The 24,955-nt window shown below is 45.6% G+C and overlaps 1 protein-coding gene across 1 annotated transcript in view; it reads right to left on the bottom strand.

Annotated features, from left to right (window-relative positions):
• DGKH (diacylglycerol kinase eta) overlaps positions 1 to 23,830 on the bottom strand; it is a 181,432-nt gene extending 157,602 nt beyond the window's left edge. Inside the window, exons 1-2 of the mRNA XM_075705709.1 lie at positions 23,774 to 23,830; positions 15,919 to 16,095 (exon numbers count right to left, since the gene is read on the bottom strand). Of these exons, the coding sequence (XP_075561824.1) occupies positions 15,919 to 16,095; positions 23,774 to 23,830 (234 nt within the window). The remainder of the gene's footprint in view (positions 1 to 15,918; positions 16,096 to 23,773) is intronic.
• Between the last annotated feature and the right edge of the window lie 1,125 nt (positions 23,831 to 24,955).

Genomic DNA, 24,955 nt, shown 5'->3' with positions numbered 1-24,955 from the left:
TCAGCCCAACTTCGAGTTATCTGGATTTTGTCAGTGTGTGTTATAACAGTATTGTTAACTACAATAACTGTATTTCTTAGGTCAATGGATGATTAAAAAAAAACCCAAACAAATAAAAAAAAGCAACAAACACACAGTGGAAAATTTTGAACTGGGGAAGCTCTGATCCTGATTAGACCATTTCATAATGCCAACATTTTTACTTGAACTAGGGCACTTTGAATCCCTTCCCACTTCAGCTTTACATTAACGATTTACTGGGGACACAGATCACAAAAAATGAAGAGGTTGAAAACATTAGACGGTTCTTCCTCACACCATTTTCCACATCCACTGATCTAGGTCCTTGAATGAAGTAAGGCAACTACCAGGATGCTCCTGGAGTTTTGCTGCACATCCGTTCGCAGTATTTCATTGCACCATGCAGGTAGGAAAAGGCAAACAGTGTCCCTGCAAAGAGCAGGCAAGGTTTTGGATTCTCCTCTCCTGGTAAAGTGGAAGCACACAACTCCCTCTCCCTCCTCATGTAATCCTTCAGATACCGTGCTCCTAAATAAGCACAGAGAGAAGCGAAGGCAGGCTGCTCTAGGGCAATCGTTACCTTGAGTGAGTGAAGCACCAAGCGTTGGTTAGGATGTGGAAAGGTAAATTTGATGGTGAGGCACACAAGGACAAACAAGACAGGACTGGCTCCCTGTGTGCAAAAAGAGGCCTTCAGCAGCATGGAAGAAATCATCCTAAGCTGAGGAGCTAATTCACCACCATGCAAAGACCAAAGAAATAAGGAAGCAGAACTGAGCAGCCTGTTATAAATCTCTCTTCGTAAGTATTTTGGGACAGGCCTAAACAATACAATGCTCTGTTTTGCAGAGATATGTGAGCTACCGCTAAATGAAGCACATTGGAACTGGAAGCAAGATAACAGCTTTAGCATGATGTAACACCCCAGCTAATTAGCTCCGTTAGGAACAAAGACCAAGAGGGCTGCACTGGATCCAGAAGCTAAGCAAGTTTATTTAGGGCTAGCTAGAGCACCTCAGTATGGCACTACTGTCCTCCAGAGAGACACCTCCTCGATGTATCAGCTGAAGATGTAAAGCATGATACAACAAAAATAATAGTAATTATCATTATCGTCATCACCACCATCACAGGAAGAGGCACGGTTTCTCTGGAAAAGTAGTTGTGAAGTACATGCTGTAAAAAAAGAAAGGTTAGAACATACAATTACACTCCAAAATGTTGGGTTTTTTACCAAAGCTGGAAGGGAACTCCTCCGTTTGACATGCGAGCAGGCAGAGCACGGATCCTGCCTTAGCACAGATTCCTACGCTGCTGCTTTCGCAACAGGTCATGATGTTTATCCCACCCAAGAAAATAGCTGTTGATCGGCGTTCTGCCGTATCTGATCATCACTATGACCCAGCACCCTACCCTGGTGTCCAATGCGACACAGAAGTCCTTTGAAGCTATCCAGTTGTTTCAGAAAAGAAAAGCCACAAGAACAGAAAAGAACTTTAAACAGCTCAGTCATGACAGCCTTGCCCCCTTCCCACCACTGTAGCCAACAGACCTCACAGGCGTTTGACATAATGGCTAAGTGGTATTTAATTTGACTGAAGAAAAAAATTAAAAGGCATTTTAGACAAGTGTTCAATAGATTCTACGGTACCTGCCTCAGCTTAGGAGTTGTAACTTTCTCCTCGTGAATTAAAATGTCTTCTGAAGAATCCCCAAGCTCATTTGGGAGGGGAAACAAAAAAGAAGAAAAAGAAAAGAAAAAAAGAGAATCTGGCCTTTCTAGATTGACATATAGGCTTTAAAATATAAGTTCATGTCATAAGTACAGATAATTAGGGCATAGAATACACATTTCAGAACACACATGCCTTGCAAAATGAAAATTTCATAATAGTTACAGAAGGGCTTCCAGTATCTGCATCCACATCCCAGTCCTTTGATCCCACTAGCCTACTAAGCCTTCCATGTTTGTGTAGCAGACAATTAGGGAAATCAGTGTTTCTAAATTAAAATAAGTTCTTATCCTCAGAACACATACAAGGCTTAGAACACCATCATTTCACTCCTGAAACATAGAAAGGGTTAGCTGGATTTTTAAGAAGACAGGCAGTCATGTTTTACTATTTGGACTCCAATAGCAGCAATTAAAAACAGACGCTTAACTGAAATGACATCATGAATTCATGTGTAGGGACCTACCTGAGGAGAAATAAGGAAAACAAAAAATGGAGTGCCTCAGGTGCTACAGATTGTAGAAAAATAATGAACAATTTAATAGGCAGAACGCTGCGCTCCAGGCAACATCCTCCCTTTTAAGACCCACCCACAGAATTAAGCATGTCCCATAAGCATCACTAGCTTCCAGGAAAAAAGCTGTTACAAAGCCATTATGACAGGCAATACCTGATACAGTGCCAGAGATGGAACACCCACAGGTCACCTTACCGACCAAGCCACCCCACGATATTTCTAGGCACACACGTGCAGCAGCCAGCACAATCCACAGGTCCTTAAATCCTATTTCTTGTTTGCTATAAAATTGCTCGGTGTGATCTGCTTACTAGAAGGTTAGGTGTGCACTAAGCGTAGTGCACAAAGCACTAAAATCACACACAGTCTCTCTCCAACTCCAGAGATACTCCTTATTTATTTACGTCTGGTTCTCTGTCCAGAGCAGGAGCTTACACACAAGTGGACCAAGTACTACGTCCTTCCTTGCTGATGCACTGAACACCCTCTCCTCCACTAAGCCTTCATTTAAGCCTCTGTTGGCTCTGATGACACATGAAGACACCCTAGAAGCTACAACAGTTCTATTTGTTGGCAACATTATGCCCACATCCAGGGGTAAAAAAAAAAAAAAAAAAAAAAGACTTAGAGGTCACTGAAAGAGACAAGTCAAGCTAAGCATTCACAGGGATGTGCAGTTCCAGGTCTCCAAGACATTGCCCAAAAAGCTGTTCCCAGGTTACTTTGCTGTTTGTGAACAATCCTCTACCTCTGCTTTGATCTAGCTTCAGAAAGAAGCTGTCCCACACGTTACGCTCCATTTAAACTGCCCTGATGAAACGTCCTGGCTGCCCTCTGCATCCTTCACTCTCTTCGGCGGAAGCTTTTAGGAACAGTCAGTGTATCCATCCCCATTGTCCAAACCCCAGGATGCTGACATTTCACATAGTACTCTTCCCTATGCAACTTGTGAAAATAACAAAGAAGATAAAAACCTCCCACCAATGCTCAGGCAGCTGCTTGCCTATATGTAATGAACCTGGCACAGGTTGCCAAGAGACCGCAACGATGAGCAGCATTTATTCTTGAATACTCTCAAATGGGCTTTCACTATATATTAACTCTAAGCAATAAAACATCAAGACCACATTCTTGTTTCAGTTTAGAATTAGTTTTTATAGCCAATATATAAAAGGAGATAGTTGTCATAAACATGCTATGATGTTCTTAACTGGAACTATATAAACAGTGCTTCTATAATAGGCACTACTCTGAACTTTGTCAGGGAACTGCCTGAACTTCAGGCTTCACGCCTGGCACTGCTTTTCCTGAATTTTAAACCTGGAAGAAGTATCTGTAAAGATGAGAATTACCAAGCTATATAGAATAAATAAAATAATATGAGAATTAGCAATTTTCAGATAGCATGTATAGAAATTCCCCCTGTAAGCTCCATTCCCTAGGGTAAAAATTAAGTGCAGAGTCAGTCATATTTAGGAGGCTCTAAAGAACAGAAAAACTCAGCCTATTACACCACTTAACAAGATACTGCTAGTGATTTTCAACCTTTCCATCTAAAAATAAGGTAATTTTGCTATTAAAACAAAAGCCACCATTAAACCTTAGGTGTCAGAACATTTTTTTTCTTATTTATACCTAGCAGATGAATAATAATTTTATACACTGTGTAGCTACCTAGAGAACAAAAGTTCTATTACACATTTCTAAGACAGCAGTACTACAGCCTTGCACATATTCTTAGGCATTCATCATTGAGCAAATTTTTTTCAAGCAAAATTCAGCACTACCAACCATTTTTCTCTGTGGATACTACGTATTATTTTTGTCATTCAGCTTAGTATAAATTTCTTTTTGTGTAAGTTACATTACATAGCCCCCCAATGAAAGAAAAACACAGAAGTGCTTTTCTGCATACAGCAAAATTCTGCACACATCAAGAATCTGAGGTTCAGTATTGCTTAACACCTTGGGGAGAAGAGTTGGAATCAGTATTTCTCCATCCCCGTATGCTGTGGTAAAACTGTATTACCAGCAACCAACAAAGTTTAAGTGATCCAAGGTCAAGTAAAAGGAAAAACCAAGCCTGGGCTCAAACAAGAGACATACAGTCTTTTAATGAAACTGCATAGTTTGAGAAGTTTTATAATCACTTCCGCAACAAATAATTTACCAGAGGGAAAGCATTAAAAGTATATCCAGGACACAAAGGGTCAAGAAGCCTACATTTTGTCAAGTCCCTGTGCTAAGCATTTCTTTGCTGCATTTAGATGGGTCCTATTCTGTACCATACTCATGACCTCTGAGTCATCTGTCACCACCTGCAAGAGGTCCAGAATCACCTCTAGTCATGTGGGAAGAATGGTGAAGATGGTGCAGCACTATCCAGACACCCTCAACTGCATCTTGACCAACTGTGTCTCGGTCAAACCCTAGGTCATCAAACATGATGCAGAATGACATCAGAAACAAAAGGAAGTGTGGAAATAATTTCAGTTCTTGCAATTTCTTTTTGTAGGAAAATTTAGTTTAGTTTTGTTCCCAGTTCCCCTGAAAGCCTCTTAAAATTCTAGCTTTCAAATTTTAACTAAAGCAGCATACAAACAGTCTTACGGCAAATAAATCATGGCTACAGTAGGGAGACTATTTGAAATAGCAATCAGTCCAGGGAGGTTTAATTTAGAGAGAGGAGAAAGACTTTAGACCTTGATAAGGCATGACATGATTCCATGCCATTGATCTGCAATCACATAGCTTTATCTGTAATGCAAACAAAAAGTTATTTAGAATACTCCTAATTAGGTATAATAAGCGTACACTGGAACATTACTGAATCTATAAATAGACTGCAACCACACCATTTCACTCCCGCTCCGTGTTATAAGGTATGGGAAGGGGGGAGAAGAAAGGCACTTGCCTTTTTTTAAGGCCTTTCTTAAAGTTGTACTATTGAAAAGAAGTACTTTTTTTGCTTCTGAAGGTACTTAACCAGGCCTTTAAATACTGACAAATTTTCCTCAGCAGACACAGGTTATCCTTGACACTTGTGTGAAAGGAAGAGAGAGAATATTTAATTTGAAATAAATCAGGAACCATATTCTAGCGATCTGTAAGACATTCAGAGAGACACAGCTCTGGGCAGCCCAATGTTGCTTTGAAAATGTCCCTCCTCTGAGCATGGGGGTGGGACCAGATGAATTCCCAAAGTCTCTTCCAACCCACATTACTATTATGAGTCTGCAACAACCCCCATAAATATTTTTTTCCTAGAAAAAGTCCCCTCTCTATAACCTCTCACACCTACACACGGTAATTTAAACTGTGGATTAGCTATAAATAACCTTGGTGTATATTTCAAAGAAAAGGTATAAACATGCTTAGCATAAAATTCAGCAGAAACTCATTTGCCTCTTGTCTTGGCTGTGATTTTTTTTTTTTTTTTTTACTCAAATAGAAAAACATAAGATTTCCCGGCCATTTCCAACTCCTCACGGTGAGACAGCCTCCCAGGGACACAGGTTCTTCATGGGCTCAAAGGGTAATTTGAAATAGGAGCCCTTTGTAAAACTGCTGGCAGCAGATCCCTGGCTGACAAAGGGTGGGGAAGGAGTAGAACCTGTGATGTTAACTCCTTTTATCTCCTCCTCAGTGGTGCACAGAGCAACGAAGTGAAAAACTGATTTTTTTTTTTTTTTTTTTTACCCTAAACAGTGTAAGCAAAAAAAAATTCAGTATTGGTTCACATGCATACACACATGCACAGAATTACTGGTCTCTTTCTGCAAGAAGCAAGATCATCTGAAGTGTACATATAATCAGAACTACGGAAAAATTCAAAGCTTAAAGAAACTGGAATAAAAATTATGTATTCTTTAAAAAAAATAGCTATTCACTGCAGTCGCATTTACCTGGCAACACCAGGTAACATGAGATAACACACAAAAGCACTGATGGGTTTTTAAGCATACAGCTTGACATTGCCAGCACATTTAATAGCTTGCTTTTGACAAGAGCTTGTCAGAAGTTCTGTACTTATTAGGACCTTCTTTTCCTTTGAAATGCTGGAGAAGCAGCAGAACAGAGTTTCGCGATTCAGCATCAGGGGCATAGACAGAAATCTGACAACCCTCTGAAGCCCAGAGTATTTTTTTTTAATGTATTTTATAAAATTACCAAGTAGGGCAAGGGAAAAAGCTTGTCATCTACTAGACAGGATACAAGCAGAGACCCTAACTTGTTTAACTGCCTTTGAATTTTTGAAAGCTTATTTGCCAGTGGACTGGGGAAGGTTGGAGACCACCAGCCTAAGCAGTAAAGTGTCTCAGGTATAAATCTTATCTTCCCTGCACATAGTTTTGAGGCACATTGACCAAAATATTTTCTGTACAAAATGTTAACCAGTAAACTCAGTACAGGTAACAGACCTTTCTTTGCTTCCTAAACTTGCCTGCTTCCAGAAGTAGGCAAGAAGCAGCATACAAACATCTATTAGCCTGGCATTCATTCATAACCAAAACAACCAAGATACAGTCAACTGAGCCACATGAAGTTTTCTTAAATTCTGGTTTCCCCCTACAAAAGCATTCTAATGCAGACTTCCAGGTTATATGCAAAGTTTGCTTAAACAAGTTCACTCACTCAGGGGAAAGAAAATAAAGTTTAGCAACATCAGATAGAGGGCTCTGAAGGTTATTCCTGTTTATTTTGTCTGTAATGAGAAGCTGTGTAAATGATAAAAGTATTTTTTATTTCCTTAAAAGCTCTGGTTTAATCAGAAACATTGGCTCTTCATCTCCCACCCAAGTAACTCACTCACACTAGTTCCCCACTGCAGACCTGCACCATCTCAGCATTCTTCCCAGGCAGAATCCACGTATTATAAACATATCAAGTTAAAATACAATAGAAAGAGTTACTGTTCACACCACAAACACCGCCATATTCTTTCAGTGATGGGATCCCTGACTCACTAAACCCCCTTTTACCTTTCGTGCTCTCTCTTTTTTCACTTGAACAGACCTCTGAGACTGAGGCCAATCAATGTTTGTCTACAGAGCAACTCACGTGAAGTTCCTCTCTTTATACGGATTATTGGGAGAAACCTTGCAGAGGCATAGGCTGAAACAAAAAGGGATGTCACCCTTTCTCTGTTCAAATTCCTGAAGAAACCGTGACAGCAGCAGGCAGGAAAGGAGGGAGAGAACAAGAAGCAAGATGTCTCTATGGGAGCATTAAAACAAACACAGAAATATGTTCCCATCCTCACGATCAACAGAGAGCGTGCACAGGGAGGGAAGAAGTTTCTGTGGGACCAGCAGCCAGGACTGCTAGTTAGCCACGCTGATCCTTTCTGATGTGCTTCGCTGAGGCAGAGCAAGCCACCCTTCTCACCAAGAGCTGGGAAGACACCGACCTCCCTCCTCGCTCCGGAGCATCACAGCAGCAATGAAGACTACCAGCTGTCAAACTGCAGCCTGTCAAACTCAGTTGCTAAATTTAAGCAGCCACACAACAGGACATAACTGACCAGAGCAGCATGACAGCCCTTTAGATCCACTTAAATCTCTGCAGGCATGAAAAACCTCAGCAGATCTTCCCAGAAGGAAACTATGCCAGAAGTGCAAAACGACAGCGAGGGCACGGCCGGCTCTCCTCAGCGAGCACATCTAGAAAGACCCTGGCATGGGCTGGACGCACATCCTCCCGGCAGCTGCCCGCAGAGGGACTCGTGTTGCTTCCCACCCAGCAAATACATAGGGAGACAGACTCACCACCCACAAGCTACTATGCAGCTTCAAAACCCTATTAAGGTTGCTAAGTGACAATAACGTAGCGCGATCTCACACCATTTGCAAACCCCAAACGTTTAAAGGCAAGGAAATGAATGGTTCAGATCATCATAAATCTCATGCCGCCCATCTAATAAACAAATAAATTCTCATCAAGTGTAAAGCCTTGCCGAATTCATTACAATAACGTTAACTCTCCCAGGAGTATAGCTCAGGTTTTTGTTACCGTGCTTTCAGTATCTAAGCGGTGAAATATTCCTAAACAGAAACATTAATCAAATGAAAAACTTAGCTGGAAAAAAAAAAAAAAACAGATTTGCTCTTTCTTCATCATTGTGCAATACATCAGGATAATTCCTATATGGCAAAAGTTTTATAAGTCAACTACATTCTGACTTCGTGTACAAAATTTTTATGGCCCACATCCAACAAGCACTTAAGTGACGGCTTACTTTTAAGAAGTAATTAATCATGTAAAAGTGTACAGGACGACTGAAGTGTTTCGGTATGTGCTTATTAAATGTTTTACTAGAATAAATCTCTCATTTTAAATCGCATCTAATGCGGTGGTCTTATTTTTAGCATATGAATGAAATAGTATTTTTTGGGGGGTCAGCATTAAGCTTGTTTGCTGTGATAAATGCAATGTTTACATTAAGAAATTTCTTTTTATTATTACATGGAGGATGTGAGTTATGGATGCCCCCAAGCTAGGCTTTTTTTGCCATCGCTAGCAAATTGAGAGTTGTGGCTTGAACTTAGTATCATAGAGCTACGGTTACTGCACTGTTACTTAGTAGCCCGTTCTTAGGTTTTTAAAAGAAGATTTTGGAGAACGCAGCTTACTTTTTGGAGACAGGAGGCAAAAGCATAAAACAGTAATCTAAGGTGGCGGCAAATACAAAGGTGAAAGAAAGAGTTATCTCTCTTCATAAAAGACAAAGTCCAGGTACCAAAGTATCAACCTGAAAAAAATGAACAAAGCTAGCCGTGCTGTCAATAACTTTATAACATCACATCCACCTACGTTACAAATAACTAAAAAGAATCTCAAAAACCTAATGGCCAACAAGAACAAATACTGGTCTTGTGGTTCCTCTGCAAGCGAGCTACTGAACTACCTTCACAGGACACCGAACTATGTCTTGATTATCCCTATCAGAGGAAAACATCCAAAACATCAGAATGACTAGAGAGGCATTCTTTTATACCCAAAACTCCATATTCTGAGCTTCAGTGAATACACACACTGCCCCCCCCACTTCATATTACCTTCTTGCTGTGCTTAGATTTTGAGGTGTCCAGACTATCTATGTCGTTCTGTAGATCCCTTACCAGAAGCATGGTTGGTCAGAGTTCAAAGAAAAGAGAGTAACACTGTTTAAAAACAAACTTAGCCTTTTGGAGCGTTCCAGAGCAAGAACATTGATCTAAGCTGCCTTTTATCATGTTCAGTAAGTCAAGAGGATTCAATACTTCCCTTCAGATAAAGGCTTCGTGATAGCCAGACAGACTTTCTTGTGATCACTACTTCAATTACAAAATCACTGTAATTCTACATATTCTTCTACAGATACCCGAAGTAACTTGGCTAGTATGGCCAGTCATACAGCAGTCATACAGCAGTCTTGCATTTGGATTCTGATGTAACTGCTGGAAATAATTCAAAACGTCTACAAATTATCTATATAGCCTTACATGGATAAAGACCCAGCTATAGAATAGTCTTTTCTTGAGCTCTGGCATGGCTGGCTGTTATGTGTCTTCAGGACCGTTCACAAGATAAGGCATCTCGGAAAGGGATTCCCAGTTGTCTTTTGCTCTTGAATTAGTCTCTCCTTATGCTTCTTAAAACCAGAAATTCTTTCTAAACTAAACAAGAAGCTCAATGTGTTTCACCTGATCTTTTTGGCAGAAAAGTATTCCCCAGCTCCTTGGAACAAAACACAAAACAATCAACATCTCTTATATTAAAGATGAGAGTGTCATTATCTTGTCTTTTTTGACATTCATAGCTCACCAGCTAGCTGGGGGAAAAATAAAAAGGAGAACTCATGTTATCTTTCAGTACAAAATAGCATTAATCCTTTAATGATTCTAGAAAGAAAAAAAAAAAAAAGACCAAACACAATTTCTTCGAAGACCTGCTTACAAATATCTACAAAAAACACTACAAGCTCCTTCTTTCTGATACTTAGCTAGCAATTTAAGCTTTGCCAATACATGCATCACTAAAATGCCTTAGCAGATTGCATTTCAGTTTTATACAAACATGTGTCAGGATTTGGAGTGGTAATGACCACTGTGCCTTAAATAGTGTAACTCTTTCCATTCTAAGCCTCCTCGCTTCTACATAGCGCATCCAGTCATTTTCTTCCCAAAACTATCATGTCTTTGGCTGAAATTTTCCATTGATGGACCCTTTTCTGAAAGCTTGTGTCGAGATACAGCAAGTATGAGAAGCAATAAATATTGCACACCATTTCACGCTAAAAACTGGTTTGCTTCATTCAGGCTTACTCTAGAACCGAATAATATATATACGTATATGAAACCTTAAATATATTACTCTGTGCATGAGTACGTATGTCTGCGTATATCAGGAGCATACATGATGGACTGACTCTGAATATTTCACTTAAAAATTACGGTAAAGACCCCAGGATGCGGGGAAGAGATCAAATTTGCCAGAGATTGTTGTGAAACAGTTGTGAAAAAAAGTTGGTGAAACATTTTACTAAGGATGGATATACAGTGCATGCACTGAACAACTAATTTAGTTGCAGAGCAGAAATGATGGAAAATATGAATACTACAGCCAGATATCCTGCAGCACCCTTCAATCTTTTCTGGAGGCGCTGCCAGGTGCCAGGAACTTGAGGACGATTTCTATGCACTTGGTCACTTTAGTTCTGCCCCATGCTGTGTAAACACAACGCTAAAGCTTAGTGAACCTATATGTGTTGCTGCTGTTGGAAAATAAATTGCAAATTACAATGCGTTTTGAAGCTGTGCAGATTCAGACAATCCTAATGCACATACAGGATCGCCAGTGGGGTTAAATTTGCTACCGTGGCATTCTCCTGAGAACTTCTGGTACATAAAAAACATGTTTCTTTAACCAGAAAGAAATCAACCACTACTTAGCTGAGTAAATCAGAAACTATCAAAGCTAGAAAAAGCAGATTACATTGCAGAGTATGATGTTCGCGAAGTCTAATGCTGGTATCAACCACAGCACTTCACACTTAGGTGAATTAACAAGCTATGGTAATTGCAGAGAAACGTATACCAGATACCAGAAACAAACTGGAAGTGAATACTGTCACTTGTCACCATATGGAAGAGGTTAGAAACTTTTTGAAGGCTCAGTTCCTAAAAGGCTGGTGTTATCCACTAAGGCCAATAAAACCATGGTGGGGATTTTAATTAATTTACTTTTACTACTCCATAATGATTTAGGATATCCAAAAAAATATATTAAGACTCCAGATAAGATAATTCTAGTAACAACTCTTGCCATTTAACTAAACAACACTGTATCTTCTCCACTAATTATAACACACTGGTGTTTCTGAACATCTCCCACGTTACAGTAACTTCATTATTAACAAAAACCACTGGGCGTGAAGGAGAGGAAGAAACCCTTCTCCCAGACACATTACAAGTGTATTTATCTTGTTCAATACACCCTATTTTCTTGCATTTCCGAATTTATGCTTTCTGCTCCAGAATGTCTGCTTCATCCAAAAATAAACACAGGCCAGATACCCAATGGCAGACTTGAGAGCAAAACTCGTATCCAGCCATGTCAGCAATGAAAGTGCCGTTCTTGATATCCACTTTTTAGCAGGGAGTACTCAAGACAAGAGTAGGAACTACAACTGTGCTCATCTGATGATTCTATTTCCAAGCAGACAGGGACCATTTCATTTATCAATCTTGTGCTCACCCCCAAGATAAGCAGAATTTAAAAAGCATCAACTCTAATTTGAACCTTCAACAGGTCCCAACTATGAAGAACTGAAGCAAAATCGTCTTTTTAAGGAATGTACCTTGCACTACAGTGATTAGCTTTAAAGAAACTACAACCCAGCTGATGACCCGCAGAGTTTTCGGGCTGCAGCCCCAATGATCTGAAGTCATCCGTTACTCGTTTCATTTAAGAAAGGCACTGATGCTGCCTGGCTTAACCAGCATCTTTAGAAGTTACAAAGACAAATTCAGTGCAGATGCATGGAGAACTTCCCACAGATTAAATTCCCAATATAACGCTGTTTGTACAGCATCATATACACTACTTCATAACTGTCTGACTACAGTTTTCTGAAGTCCTCATAAAAACAAAATGTATATTCCAAAAGTGTTTTTGACCAAGACACTTTTTATGTACTAAATATCCAGGTCTCCCAGAGTGGGGGAAATTGTGGGTAGACAGCACGAAGTCAAGAATTGTTTCAGCGGTCTCCGTTGGGGATTTCAGCTCAAAATGGCTCGAACTTCACAGGGTACCTACCACCTCTTTATTCCCTTGCATTTCCTCCAGGGAACGCATACAAGCTCCACAGGTGCAACAGCTTCCAGGCTGAGGTTTAAAGATGCTGGCTTTAATCTCACAGAAGTACTAATTCATTTTGGTCCCAACTCCCCTAAAGACACCTACTGCCACAGTGTCACTCTATAACCAAGAATGGGGCTTGAGCAAACAGCTCCTAGGTACAAACAAGGCATTGGCCCCAAGAATAGTTTAGTCCTTTGCAACTTTTCTCTCCTCCTCGGGTTTGCAGACACCAAAACATGCTGATCTTCGTGTTTTCTGTTTGGGGAAATTAATCAACGCCACATTTTGACACAGACATGCCTTTAAAGTACTCTAAAAATGTGAGGAATACATATGCATAAATTAAAAATATACCCATAACAGAAGTTACATAAACATCTGGCCCTATCACCCATCCGTTTCTCGTAGCGATTTATTGTAAAAGTAGCTCCACTGAAATCAAGCGAGCAATTTGCAGAGGAAGTTGCTATTCAGCATTGGCAAGTGGTGGTAAAACTGGACAACAGATTTCTAAGTAGAACTGTAAGCATATGATTAGCGTATCACAAACAAGCAATGAACTCCAGGGTAATTACATCTGCCAATATAGTATTCTTTTTTTCATTTTCCCATTCTGTTTTTCACCCCCTGCCCCCAGCCAAATAATTAATTGTTTTTATTTAGGAAGAAGAGGGCAAAGCCTAAAAACTCCCTTTAAGCACTACAGGTGTTAGAAATCTTTAGACTTTCTTTGTGCTAGCGAAAGGGGTTCGCTCCTACACATACATTTGCAGTATCTTATTGTACACACGTTAAAAAAAAAAATCCACTCCTGAATGATTCTGTCTGCACAGTATCACCATATGGTAGCTTTCACAAATGATCAACTGTACCAAAACATCTAAAAATAACATCTTCCTTAAGTAAAATAAAAACAATTACCAGCAGAGACTTTTGGGTATAGTTCTGAGCTAAGGAATCAATACCACGTTGCTGAAATGTTTCAAGTAAGTATATAAGCAACCTCCAGAGAAAAATAGCACAGCATTAAACAGCCCGCAAGCATCAATGATAAATGTAATATACATGTTTTGGGCTCTTTCAAGAGTCTATTCTTAGCTGTAAGACAAACCCAATTCATTTAATTAAAACCTTAGCTTACAAACACATCCACCGAGTAAGTGAAGCTTAACAAATCTAATTTGAATGAAAGGGACTAGCTGGGTAAAAGAGCAGCTCCCTGATGTTCCTTGCTCTAGTGGTTTCATGTAACCACTGATCACCAACTACTACAACAGCAAGCATACAACACCCTTAAACTAAATGGGAGTTGTCTGTCTAAATATAGCTACTTTTAAATAATGCATCGTGAGTTATAAAATAAAGTGCTGCTGAATTATTTAACATGGGTCTCATCTTTAACAAAGATATATCACTTTTAATTAAATGAAAAGAAAGACGTTTATATTTGGGGTTGCATATTATTGTAAACGGCAACCAGTAAAGCAACATTTTATGACTCCAGTTATGTCAGCAGTCAGTTTTTCCAGTATATATCTGATTCCCAGAAAAAGAACTAAGATAAGCAAAAGCATCACTTGTAGAGTTGTCTTAGAACTTCAGGCGATCCCAGCTCTGCATTCATTCACAGCCCTCAGACACCCAATATGCCACCAACCCGTAACAGCAGGAACTGGCTGGCATCTCACGCTCACAAACCTGTTTCCGTAACATTCATAATCCACATGCTTTCCTTACACAAGTATCAACTAAGAGAGCAAACTCTTGAATACACTTAACACCACTACAGCTAATAAAGCATCATGCTCTGTCACTTTTAAAACATTTTGAAGACCGCCACACACAAGTGGCGTTAAAGCTGAAAGTTTGTGTAGGACTATGTTTTCAACACAATGCAACAGTTGTACATTATTTACTGTAGTAACCCTTCAGCCAGGCCTACCATCTGCAAATGCAAAATTAACATTTAGCAATAAAATGGGATGACACGTCGTGTTTAGGAGGTTTCAGGAAAAAATTGCTTTCCACCTCGCATAATGGGATACTGCTACTGTTTAACAACCAACACTTTCTGTTTAAAGGTGGCTGCCTTTTGGCTGTCGTGTGAAGCGAAAGCTCAAAGGAAGTACAGCAACAGTCCAACAGGACTCCACAAGCAGCTCCTTACTAACTTTAACGGGTGCTCTGCAAAGGAAACAACAACACATGACCTATTGTGTAGAAACCAAACTCTAAGTGTGATCTTTCTGGGCCTGCATGGAGTCACTTTGTCTCTCAAACCACATGCTTACAGCAAAAGCCCTGATCTTGATGGCACTGCACCCACAGGCTCTCCCCAGTGGGGTTTTGTGCAGACCCCATCACTGAACGCGGGCCACGCTTTGTAGAAAGTCGTGGGACCCTTCTACACAGAAAGTAGGTCAGGTCTCATTGGTTTTGTACTTTTAAACGCACACTTGTTGAAGTTCATTTTACAGGGGGGGGAAAAAAAAAAAAAAAAAAAGCGATGCAAATACACCATCCATCAAAAACTTAATTCCACCAGGATGACTTCGGCAGCCCGAGCCAGCCGAAAAACTGCATTAACCTGAAACTTTGACAGCCGCTTTAGGTACCCAGCCCCACGCGCGGGGATGTATAGAAGTCCACTCCCGTCCCGCGGGGTGCCTTCCAAAGCGGCAGCCGCGTTCCCCTCCCGCTCCCAAAGGGGAATTCGGTGTGGCACGGCGGGCTCGCTGCCCGCCCCTGCCCGCCGCTGCCCGGAGCGCACGGCGGCGGCCCCGCGGGGCCGGGGGCGAAGAAGACGGGGCGGGGGTGGAGGAGGAGAGCTGGCGAGGCGCAGGGCTCGCCGGAACAGCCCACCCGCGCTGCGGGGAGGCAGGGCGCGATCCCCGCGGCAGCGGTGCCCGCCGCCGCCGAGGAAGAGGAGCCCGGAGGCAGGCAGCCCGCCGCTTCCCCCACACCCAGGACGCCAGGCAGGGCAGGGCGGCTGCCGGCCACCGGGGCGGGCGGCTTCCCCTTCGGCCCCGCGGAGCCCCGCCGCCCCGGGGGGCTCTTCCTGCCAGCCGGGGACAGATGTGGACGCAACAGCTGGACGGGGAGGAGGGGAGAGGGAAGGAAGGAAGAGGCACGGCTGCCTGCCCCCCCCACCCACCCCCCCTCGCCGCCGCCGCTGCTCCCGGGGATGCGGGAGCGGGATGCGGCGGCCGCCCCCGGCTCCGGGCTGGCCCCCGCTCTTGGACGGGGATGGAGAAACTTGCCCCGGAGGCAGCGGGGCTCGCCGGCTCCTGCCCCCCTTACCTTGCTGCGGATCTGGCCCGAGGTGGACACTTTCCGGATGAGTTTCTGGGGGCCCTCGTGCTCCCCCTCGCTGTCCGACGACTCGTCCGCCGGCCCCGCCGCCGCCGGGGGCTGGGGCTGCTGCGGGATCCCGGCGCCGCTCATCCCCGACTCGGCCCCGGCCATCTTCCCGGACTCCTGCCGAGAGAGAGCACACAAGCCCGGCTCAGCCAGGGCAGCCGCTGCCGCTCCCCTCCCCGGGGAGGAGGAGGGGGAGGAGGAGGCGGCGGCGCGGGAGGGTGGGGAAAGAGGCGGCGCGGGGGGGAGGAGACGGCGGCGGCGGCGGGGACGGAGCCGGGCGCTGGCGGAGCGGAGCGGGCCGCCCGGCCGCCATCTTCCGCCGCCCCCTCCGACGGGGAAGGGCGGCCCGGCCCGGCCCGGCGCGGCCCCGGCGGGCGCCGCTCCCCGCTCGCAGGGGGCTGGGAGCCGCCACCCGCTGGCGGGCGGAGCCGGGGCGGACGGGCCCGGCCCCCGCGCCCCTGCCGCCGGGAGCGGCCGCCGGCTCCGGGGGTGCCCAGCGGCGGCGGGGGCCGGTGCGGCCGCGCCGGCTGCCGCGGGGGGGGGGGGGGGCGCCGCAGGTGAGCGCCGGGGCGGGTCCGAGGTGCGAAGCGGGGGAGGGCGAGTGGGGAGAGCCCCCGGCGCCCCCCGCACCTGCCCGGGCCTCCCCGGACGCCCCCGCGTCGCGCCTGGCTGGGGCGGTGGGCCGAGGCAGGGAGCGGCCCCCCGGTACCCGAGCACCTTCCCCTCGCAGCCCTCGCCGGAGACCCGCCCGCGGGTTACAGCACCCGGCGAGCGCCCGCGGCGGGCGGAAAGCCAAGGTGTGCGCGTTCGGCACAGGCACGGCGAGGCCGGCGGGCTCTGGGGGCCGGTGGCCTTTCCCGCGGGTGGCCCGGTCACGGCTGAGGGCCGTGTCGCTCTCCCGTGGGGGCACGGCGTGTCTTTCGGGGACCCGACGGCGTCTAATGCGACGGGCTCCTCGTCCGCACCTCCGACCACCCATCCCGTGCTGTCCTTCGGCATCAAAGCGTTGGGACAATTTTGGCAAACGCATACGTTCCTTTCCAGTCATTTTTCTCCTCTTGGTTTAATCTCCTTACTACTCTCTTCATTTCTCGTCTTTGTAAAAGAGGAGCTTTTACTTTTGGGGAAAGAAAGGGTCAGTTTTCTCTTTTAATCTCAGATCTGGCAGCTCACACGATCTCGAAATGTCACCACATGTTCTGAATTGTGGGACTGCGAAACGATTGTGGCTTGTATGTAGTCAGTGTTCAAAATAAGCACTTAAATCACAGCAATACTAAATAAAACACACGACTCCTAGCTGCACAGACCGGATTAAACATAAGAAAGCAATCAATACTTGTGGCTTCTATATTCCCACAATTCTATTTATATTTCTAGAAAGGGAACTGACATCTCTTAATATGCTAATACAGTGCCGCAGTACCTAAATACAAAGCGCTTAATGAGAAAGAAAAACAAACCCATAGCGTACAACCTATCGTACACTGCAGACACCTTGCCATGAACTTAATTTCATACGGTCTGGAGTATCCCGTTTCTTTTATTGGGACTTACTCGTAGTAGGTGAAATTAAACATTTCTATGAAGTCTTGCAGGTTTTGTGTCTTAGTGCCGTGTTACCGCATCAGGTACTTCAAATGAGATGCTACTACTCTCCTCCACACAGGCCCACTTCTATTAAGTTATATTTAAAAAAATTGTCAAAAGTTACATTAAAAAAGGTTAAAATTTCTATTAAGTTACATTTTAAAGGAATTTTGACCGTGTTACCTACATTCCCTATTAGAATAATAATGGGGCCTAAATCCTACCATTAATAGCACATCTCAAAATAGATGAAGTTCGTGTACAGTCCCTTTTCCTTACAAGCTAATTGTGAAACTCAAGGATGACTGTCTTGCCTCACTCCTCACCTGAGAAAGAGTGCTCCTTTTCCAAAAATGTGGGATCAAACTTGGGCAAGCGCAAGTATGTCCTGCTCCCAGTGAATTCATTTAGAGCACAGCTAGGAAGAAAGATAGGTTAAAAGCAAAGTTTATGGACACTTGTTCTTTCCAGCCTCCTTTCTTCCTCTTCTCCACCTTAATTTCAGGAATAGCAAATTACGCCAGAGCATATCTCACTGCAATTCCTTGAGCCTTTTGAAGGTAAATGGCAACTGAACATTGCAAGAGGATGACAAGACAGAGTTTGCTAATTAATGCTAACATTAATTGCCCTGTGATTTGAGGCACACTGAGTGCTAACAGAATGCCAGCAAGACTAACTCCATTTAATTCAACTGAATTAAACAGCACTAGCTGAACAACACTAGTTACTGTAACATTTGTTCTCATACTAAAAAAGCATTCAAAACAGCGGTGCATGTGACTGCCATGTATTTGTATCACAGAACTAGGATCCTGTGCAAAGTTATGTGCAAAACTGTTTACAAGCAGACATTTCACCCACAGAAAATACCTTTCCAAATTCAGTTGGAGAGATGAGACAGCGAGGGGGAAAGGCACACAAAGACAGCGTATTACGCAAGTGTATAATTTGGGATTAGGGTGTTTGAACTCAGGGAGATCGTGAAGTTGATTCTATTGATGATCCCAAATTTGCACCTTTGGATGTTTGGGGGTTTTTTAATAAAATATCATCTGGTTGCTTGTTCCTTACCTATTTAGACCTCGATCCTAAAGACAGTAGGTGGTTAAAGTGTATTTCCAAAAAACAGCTTTCCACTGAAGTTTTGGAATAATAAATGCACAGCATCAGTGTCTATAGAGCAAGACACTAATCTGGTTTGTTTTCAAACCGCTTTCACAATTTGTTACACTGCAAACTAATTTAAAAACTCGTCTTCAGTTTTATAAACCGTTGGACCATTTAACAATGGATGTAAATACGTTGTTGCATCATATATTACATGGAAAAATAGAAACAAGTTAATAATTTGCTTTTTACATACAACAGCTCCCCTGACATCCGATGGCTATTACAGTGCAAGCTCCCGAGGAGCTGGAGATCTCCTTAGGTATCTGTATAGACAGCTCAGATTTCATAGAATCAGAATACTTTGGGTTGGAAGGGACCTTTAAAGGTCATCTTGTCCAACCCCCCTGTCATGAGCAGGGACATCTTCAACCAGATCAGGTTGCTCAGAGCCCCATCCAACCTGACCTTGAATGTTGCCAGGGATGGGGCATCTACCACCTCTCTGGGCAACCTGTGCCAGTGTTTCACCACCCTCGTCGTAAAAAATTTCTTCCTTATATCTAGTCTGATTCTACCCTCTTCTAGTTTAAAACCATTACCCCTTGTCCTATCGCAACAGGCCCTACTAAAAAGTCTGTCCTCATCTTTCTTATAGGCCCCCTTTAAGTACTGGAAGGCCACAATAAGGTCTCCCCACAGCCTTCTCTTCTCCAGGCTGAACAACCCCAACTGTCTCAGCCTCTCTTCATAGGAGAAGTGCTCCAGCCCTCTGATCTAGATTTCATCTCAAACACATAAATGCTGGTAAAAGGCTATCTGTAGGTAAAATGGGCAATAAATACAATTCTTCAACTTCTGTTCACCTTCAGAGCTTAACTATCAGCCCTAGCTTCTGCACACTTTCTGCGCTGTGCAGAGGGCATCGTGCATCCTCATGTGGGCTACCCTGTTGTCATCTTCCTCTCTCCTGACTGCCCAAACAGAAAAATCGGGTTACAAGGAGGGAATGCACCAGCCTTTCACTTCCAAGCAAGTCTTATTCATCATCTCTTGATAAACTTCAGAGTGCCATGAAAAAATTTTGAAGTACTAGGAATGTACTCTCTGGTCACCTAATGTGAAGATTTTAGTAGTGATGACCCAAATCTGCATGTGGTAGGAAGTGTCCTGCAAGTACACTTCAATGAGTACATGGTTTCGGTGAAGTACATAGTGGAACCTGCAAAATTACAGGCTCTAAAATCTTCAGTCACCTAAAGTGTACAGAGTTCTTCAAAATGGAGAAACAAAGCAAGCGGTAAGCGTTGTTGAAAGTACCCGAGTTGTTCAGTCATGTTAGCATAGAAAGTTGTTTCTACAAATGTATACGTTGTCCATGCACAAAGATGGTTTTAAAGTTCTCACCGTTTCTACTCGTTCTTCTTTTCAGAGGCATTACTAGATAATCAGGGTCCAGTTCCAGCCTTAACTCAGGTAAAGCTGCCTAAGATAGCCATGAAACTTCACCTCAGTAAGGACTGACAACTTGACTTCCATCCCTTCATCTCACAGCTGAAAGTCTTCCAGGTGATCAATGTCAGACTCAATATGAGAAATATTGAATAGCACATTTCAGCTCAGTGCATATAGCTATGAATAGTATGGTACAAATGGTACCACTAAAATGCCCTAGACTTCTGAGCAGGCTCTTGAAGAATGTGGGGCTATATGCAGCCATTAAAAACACATACAGTATTTGCATGCGCTATGTCTTTCATTTAACATACTCAATTTCACACTTCTCAGTAATTGCCTTAAATTTCCTAACCGAAGCAAGGGGAGACTGGTGAAAAGCGTAAAGAAAGGTTGGCATTTAAAGGGAGATGCTCAACTGATACAAAACAGCTCCGCTGACATCATCTGTGCTATGGCAATTGATATCAGCTGATGATCTGCCCTTTATACTCAAAGAATTCCAAGGCGCTGGGTGCATATATGCACTGTGAGAGCGTTTTAACGCAACCACATCCAGTCCCAGTAACAGAATATGTGTCGCTAAAATGCATATGCAACGTAGAAAAAAAATCCAAATACACACGCACTCTATCTGCGCTGGAGATTATAGTTTATAATGCAGATTAAAGCATTATTTGATTCCAGGAACATAAATTATTCCAGCTCTAATATTGATTCCCTTGTAACAAGCGTATTTACCTCTTTTTCTCTAGGTCACTTTGGCATCTATAAGCTGAAGGCTTATACATTTTTTTCCTCCCCCTCAAAAAGTTGTTCTGAGGGTATCTGGATGAATAATGGTATATGTGTCAGGTTAACAATCCATCATGTTTAAAAGATTTTGTTGAATCTTTCCCAATTTTGATGGTTAGAGATAACGATAGTTTTTAACTGGGCTCCCCACACTGAGCAAATTAAGTTCAGATCTGCCTGTCTGAACACCCTCTGCAGATGGAGTTAGCGAGGTTTTTCTTTCTTGGCTTCCTTACTTACCAAAGGGGAAGCCAAAATATAACAAAATGTATGCATACCACTGTTAAAGAGAGTAACCACATCGCTCATGGCTGTTTTAGGAGTAGCCGAGGCAATCCTGTAACCTGTAGGTTACAAAACAGTGTTGTACACTTCAGAGTGAAAAGGTATAAATCAATGTAGGTCATCAAAATAGTCACTTTGCAAATGTGTCAGGACCCACCTATGCATTTCAAGAGAAAGGTGAGGCCAAGACTCAGGTCTCATATAAAATATGAAAGTCGGGTCTAAAACTTTGTAAGACATATATTGTGTGTATTTTGACTATAAAGCCACTGAACCTCTCTTGGAAGAATGCGGGATGAGCCTTACATTTTCTGTTACTTTTATTTAACTCCACCATGCAGGGTCTAATGCAACTCTTCCTGGAGTCAGGAAGAGGTTTTCCATTCAAAAGTGAGCAGTGAACTAAGGAAAGGATTTTATAGAAATTTGAAATTGTGCACAGAGAAGTCCAACCCTGACAGGCAAAGGAGAAGTTGTGGCTCCATTTGATGTCCATCACTTATTTCTCAGAACAGCTATAGGAACAGCACTTCCCCATGACTTCTGGCAATTTGCATAGATAATTAACTTGCACAGATTCAAAACCTGCAATAAATAGTTTCTCCTACCCTGCTGCTCTTTTTCTGTGTTTTGAGAGCGCGGGAGAGGTCTGGGCACATTTTTTTCCCCTTCATCATGCAGTTCTTCACCTAAATCTCCCTTTGCCCCCATTATAATAAAAAGCCTGCTTACGAGCAGATACAAAGAACGATGTGGTTTTTGCCACGAAGACTATGTATTGTACCAGCAGGTTACCAGGTAAAGGATTGAGTGGCTTAGCTGAAATTAGAGTCTTGTAAAGGAAATCAGTGCAGTGGTTAACCTTAAAACTGCATTGATGGATGTACTCTTTAACAAATGCAGCAATGAAATGATAAACATGACCCAAATCCTGGCCCTTATTGGGGGAGGGGGAAATGGAGAAAAAAAAAAAAATGTGCTCCTTGTTTATCTGAGCCCTGCGCACAGAAGGAAACGGGTTTGGATGCTTCAGCCAGGACTCCGCATTTCCAAGCGGAGGGGCTGCAATCCATCTGCCTCCCAAGTTTCAGCTGAGTTTTGGATGACGGCAGCCAATTTAAATGTCACTGTTTAATAGGATAACGCATTCACGGGAATCAGCTTCGCCACCTTCCTCCCACGATGTCTTCTTCTCTCCAGGCAAAAATCTCAGGTTTCCCTTGCCTGATCCTTTCGGTGTCAGCTCCATGTTACCGGAACACGCATACAGCTGTTTTCCCTATCACAGCTGCATCTCCGGCAGCAGCTTCAGGGCTTGAGGACTGCAGAGGGCAGTGAAGGGGGATGTTCAACTTCACGACAAAAATGAGGCTAATAAAAATGTATTTGGGAGGGTTACAAATCCTAACAGGGATGGGGGTGAACTTAGTTCACCGTGGGTATCTCCAGGGCTGGGCTGCTGCTTTCCTGGGAACCAGCACACTGAGCCAGGCAAAGTGTGGCTCTCCCCCAGCTGCTCTTTAAAACTGGGTTTACAAGTAAAACCAGGGGCCCCGGACCAACACAACGAGTTAGCAAAACACGGCACAGCCATCTAAAGGGGAGCTTGGCAGTGGCATGGGTCCGTGCTTCATGTCACCTCACCAAGTTCAGGGCCAGAGGCAGCCTAACCTTGACCTCTCAGACAGCCTGAAATCTCCAGAGGAGCTACCCAAAGCCTATTTTTAGCCCTCCCTGCCTGGTGTGTGTGTGTGTGTGTGTGTGTTTGCACAATGGAGAAAAGCCCAAGAGCGGGACCAGATGGCCCTGAAAAGGGAAATCTGATTTTATCGCCTGCTGAGGATGCCGGTGACATGATTTCCTTCAGTTGGAAGGAGGGTCTCCAAGTTGCCTAAACAAACCGCAAAGCCACCGCACCGCAGCTTTCCTCCCGGCCACTTTGGGCACTCCCCTCCCTTCGTAGCAGCCGAAAGGCACCCACTTGCCCCGCACCCCACAAAGCGGGGTGGCACAGCGGGGTACCCCAACCCCGGCCCGCTTCGCCGCTGCGCTGCGACGGGGGCGATTCCCAGCCTGGCTACAGAAGAAGAAGGGGGGGGAAAAAAGTGTCTGTTTGTGGAAACTGCCTCCCAACGCTGGCCACGGTGCTTTTGCTGTGCTAAGAGAAGGCGTTTAATGGTATCAACATCCAACCCCCCCCTCCCCCGGCAAAGTTGGAGGCAAGGCTCTCGGTGCTAATCCCAGGCTTTCCACCCGGGCAGCGAAACTGGGAAAGGGCAATGAACTCCCAGTCCCGCAGAGGGACGAGCCCGCCAGCAAATGGCCGGAGGCGGCGGGGGCGAAGGGCGCTCACCCCCCACCCCCCTTCCCGCTCCCCGCGGGGAGAGGACGAGAGCCGGCGGCCGGGCGCTGGCGCGGAGCGGGGTCGGAAGAAGGGAAGGAGCCGGGGGGGCGGGGGGGCACCGATAAGGATGACAGCCCGACCCCCCCCGGCTGAACAATACCGGCAGGAAAAAGGGTAGGAAATGCCTGTGCAACTGCAAGGCACGCGTGTACCTACCAGCTCCTCCCAGGCGGGGCTGCGGGCGCTATAGGAAGGGCACCCATGCTCCTCCATCCCCCCGCAGCGGGTCCCCCACCTCCGCGGGGAGGGCGCCGAGGGGCAGCGGAGCCGCTTGCGCCGGGCTGCGCCTCCCTCCCTCCCTCGCTGCCGCTCCTCGGGCTGGCAGCGCTTCCCCGGCGCCGCTCCTCCGCACCCCCGGCCCCGCTCCTCCCTTTTTCTCCCCCGGCCCTGTCCAGGTCCCCTCCTCCCCCCCCCCCTCCCCCCTCGCCCGGCTCCCCTCCCTCCCACGGCCACCGGGCTCAGCCCCGGCTCCCAGGGGAGCCGGCCTGCAGCTGCCGCGCCGCTCGCATCGCCCTCCCCGCCCGCGGCGCGGAGCCCGCCCCCGCCGCCCCCTCCCCGCCCGCGGCGCCGCCCCGGGGGCTCCCTGCACACCCCCCCCCACCACCCCCCACCCCCTCCGCTCCCCGCCACGGGAAGCCCGGCGGATTACCGGCAAATCGCCTGGGCCGTAAGCCGGGCTACAGCCGCCTCGGCTGTCGGCGGGGCCGGCGGGCGAGGGTGCTCCCCGCGGCGCGGCGGGGGAAGCCCCCCCAGGCGCGCCGGGAGCCGCTCATGCCCCGCCGGGCTTGTGCCGCCTCCCCTCTCCCCCGCCCGGGCCGGCCGGCTTGGTGCGGGGGCGGAGAGCGGGGTCTGCGGGCCCGGCCGGGTGTCCCGGGCCGCCCCGGGGGGGCGGGCAGGGCTGCCCCTCGCTTCGCTCTGCTCCCAGCCGAGCCCTCGCTGGGGGCCAGGAGGCGTCAAGGTCAGGGTCGTGGTGCTGAGGCAGCCCTCTGCCCCCGCACCGAGGTTCTGGGAGCGCCCTGCCGCGCGTTGTAACCCCCTTGGGGCTTGAACCCCCTTTTAACCCCTCTTTCCCCCAGAGAGGCGCCGGGTGGGCCCACCCGCACCTCAAGACAAGCAGGAGCTGGGGCGCGGCACGGCCACCGTGGAAAAGACAGCACGGACGTGCAGGCCTCGTCTGACACGGGGTGCCTTTCGTTTCCAGGGCCGCCATGCCTGCCTTACGGAGTAGCAGGATTTCTCTGCCCTCCATCATGCCTATTATTAATACGCAGCGCGTATACCGCAGCCTTCTCAGTTTACTAGTTACCAGCATACCCTTGAACACCAGCCAATGTATTG

This window comes from Pelecanus crispus, chromosome 1 (genome assembly GCF_030463565.1).
Source record: "Pelecanus crispus isolate bPelCri1 chromosome 1, bPelCri1.pri, whole genome shotgun sequence".
Classification (NCBI taxonomy): Eukaryota; Metazoa; Chordata; class Aves; order Pelecaniformes; family Pelecanidae; genus Pelecanus; species Pelecanus crispus.
Note: the sequence above shows the minus strand (reverse complement) of the source record. Positions and strands in the feature narration are given on the sequence as shown.